This window comes from Chrysochloris asiatica, unplaced genomic scaffold, assembly GCF_000296735.1.
Source record: "Chrysochloris asiatica unplaced genomic scaffold, ChrAsi1.0 scaffold00245, whole genome shotgun sequence".
In the NCBI taxonomy this organism is placed as follows: Eukaryota; Metazoa; Chordata; class Mammalia; order Afrosoricida; family Chrysochloridae; genus Chrysochloris; species Chrysochloris asiatica.
In genome coordinates, this window is record NW_006408763.1 from 716,247 (window position 1) to 719,492 (window position 3,246).

Sequence of the window (3,246 nt, forward strand, 5' to 3'; positions counted from 1 at the left end):
GGGAGTAGTGTGTCCTGTGGGCATTTATCAGCTGCCCTGAAAGAGCTTTATAATATTGGCCTTGCAGAGAGAGACCTGCCTGTGGGCATGGCTGAGGAGTGGCTATCCTGACTGGGAGAACTGTGCCCTGAGCATTTCTGACCCTGAATTGTAACCTGTTGTCTTCACTAATAAGCCCCATAGCTGTGAGTTTGGTGTCTGAGTTCTGTGTGACCATGGCAATGAACTAGCAAAATTAGTTGAATAGAAAGGGCTGTGGGAGGAACGTGTCATTTTCTTTGCAGATGTTCTTTTACAAAATACAAATATATTTTGAGATATGTTTCACTAGTATCTTTTAAATGCATAGTAGATTTGTTATTCTTAAAGGAAAACTAGAGATAAAAATGCTTCACTTTTCTTGAATCCATTGTTTTAAAACAAGACATAAAATGAGACCAGTTGCAGTTGAGTTGATTCCAACTCATGACAACTCCACGTGTTGCAGAGTAGAACTGTATCCCATGTGCTTTCAAGGCTTTCAGAAGCAGATTGCCAGGCCATCTGAGACAACTCTGGGTGAGATTGAATCTTTCCGTTAGCAGTTGAACACTAAATTCATAAATGTATTTTCTATACTTTCCCATGTCTAAAAAGCTAGGATTTTTAGTTCTATAATTAAATTTATCGATACAGAAACTAATACCTTTGTACCTTCAGATTTTACAATGAAAAGTGCTTACTTTCCTCCCTGCTTACGTGCATTTTTTATGTATGGAGGCAAAGAGTGATTCTGTGGATTATAAGTCTAAAAGAGAATCTTCATGTTGGAAGGGATGTTAGAGATCGGTGCAGAATTCATAGCCTTCCTGTCTTCCTTCTGTACTTGTCAGGTTTAGTTCTTCCCAGAGGCTTCTGGAAGGATGGATCCTTGATGAGCACTTAATCTCTTTGATCCTTACAGGAATCGTTGATCAGAGATATGGCTGAGGCTCTCACCCAGTGGGGACAGCTGAACCCTCCTCAGGGAGATGTGTCTGAGAAGCATAGGAACCTGGTCTTGCTGGGTAAGGATGGCTCCCCTTTGCCCTTTGAACTTACTCAGCGTAGCACCTCTGCTTCCTCAGTTGTTAAGATCTCTGAGGTTCTTAGACTCAAATATCCTAAAACTCCATAAGACTCAAGACAGGTAATTTTTGCTTTTTCTTTCTGTACATAGTTTCAATACTTTCAGAAATGGATACGTTAATCTTGGCCTAAGCTGTAGCATGTATCTTTTTGACTTCTTGACCAATGATAGAGATAAAATTCTAGCAAAAATACCTCTTATGAAAACAGGAGCTTATTTTTCTGATGGGGAAAAGTGAGCGGTAAGAATAAACCACTTAATTTTTTGGAACTTAAATCAGTCTTCCTACCTTCTTCCAGGAGAGTAAGAAAGAAACTTAGAACCAAAATCTTTCTTATCCTGTCTTCCTTAAAGATCTAGCAGCTAACTAGCATTGAGTTCTTTAATAGACTCCGCTTCTTTCTCTATGAACAGGGCTTCCAATTTCCAAGCCTGATGTAATCTCTCAGTTGGAACAAGAGGAAGATCTGGAGAGAGAAGTCCCAGAAGCAACCAGCCCAGGTGAATGATTGTTGCTAACAGGCGGTGGTTGGCATTGAAAATAAATCCCAGAAGGTCAGTGGGAAAAGCATCTTTGAAATGCTTGTGGAGGAGTGTTTCACCACATCTATGGAAAAGTTGACCATGACCATCACCCTGTGCCACATTCCAGCTCTTGTAAAATCATAATGTGGTTTTTAAGAAAGGTAAATGCTTCTCTTCCTTCACACCAATTTTTCCCAACTAAGGTGAAATGAAACCAACATTTTAATGTTTGTTAATAACTTGCTTGAGTGCAAGGCTCTAAACCAGGCTCTCCCCCACCACACACATTATCTGTTTTATCTCATAGCTGAATGATGCTAATTTTTTTTTATCAGATAAATGACTATAATTTTATCTGAGTTCTCCCATGCTTCCTTCTCTATCTAAAAAGGAGGTATGTTAACATAGTGTTTAAGAGAGCAAACATGGGAACTAGTCTTTTTGCATTTAAAGCTAAACTCGGACACTCACTATCTCTGTGTCCTTTAACAAGTAACTTAAGCTCCTTTTGCTTAAATTTTCCAAATGTAATATGGAGATAAAAAAGATAACACTTAACTTATAGGGATGTTGTGAGGGCCAAATGAAATAATACAATAGAAATGCTTACTTAGAGCAGTACCTGGCTATTTGCTAAATAAATGGTAGCTTTTTAAAAAATTTTTTTAAGCTTTTATTGTGAATTATGTGATAGTTTACATGGGAGAACATTAGCTTCACATTCATCCTAGCTTACATTGTTTCGTTTCCATGATTACAATCCCCTCCATGCATCATCAAACAACCAAAGGGTATACCCCGCAAGCCTGCGCCTTGGTCATCAGCACATAGCCCCTCTCCCTCTCTGGGTCTAGAGTCCCCATCACTCCAGCTCTCCATGTCATCATCTCTGCCTTCATCTCTGGCGTCACTATTTCTCTTGAATAGGGTCCCATGCTCCACTCTTCTCCCTTGATGGTCCCAGTGACCTCCACTCCTGGATTGCAAAGTCAACCACTCCCCTCCTACAAATGGTAGCTTTTGATTAAGTTCTAGTAACTTTTCTTTGAAAGATGTCATGGATTTGATCTTGGCACTTACATAAGACTGAGTTACTGCAGCTAATTGCACTTTCTGTCTTCTTTTCCTTATTGTATAATTGAGGTGGCATTATTAGACGCCCTACCCTGACTTTTTGATGTTGTTGTTGTTAGGTGCCATTGAGTTGGTACTGACTCATAGTCACCTTATGCACAGCAGAAAAAAACACTGCCTGATCCTGGGCCAACCTCACTGTCATTGCTACGCTTGAGCTCATTGATGATGCCACTTGGCCAGTTCATTTTGTTGGGGGTCTTCCTCTTTTTCTCTGATCCTCCACCTTACCAAGCATAATATCCTTTTCCAGTGACTGGTCCTTCCTGACAATATGTCCAAAGTATGAGAGACCAAGTTTGGCCATCCTGGCCTCCAAGGAGCATTCTGTCTGCACGTCTTCCAACACAGATCTGTTGGTTCTTTTGGCAGCCCATGGCACTTTCAGTATTCTCCAACACCATAACTCAAAAGCATCAATTCTTCTATGGTCTTCCTTATTCACTGTCCAGCTTTCGCATGCATATGAGGTTATTGAA

At 40.2% G+C, this 3,246-nt stretch overlaps 1 protein-coding gene across 1 annotated transcript in view; it reads left to right on the forward strand.

The window, feature by feature from the left end:
- The first annotated feature begins 961 nt into the window (after positions 1 to 961).
- The window catches only part of LOC102826079 (zinc finger protein 470-like), a 6,862-nt gene continuing 4,577 nt past the window's right edge, over positions 962 to 3,246 (forward strand). Inside the window, exons 1-2 of the mRNA XM_006873548.1 lie at positions 962 to 1,046; positions 1,523 to 1,609. Of these exons, the coding sequence (XP_006873610.1) occupies positions 962 to 1,046; positions 1,523 to 1,609 (172 nt within the window). The remainder of the gene's footprint in view (positions 1,047 to 1,522; positions 1,610 to 3,246) is intronic.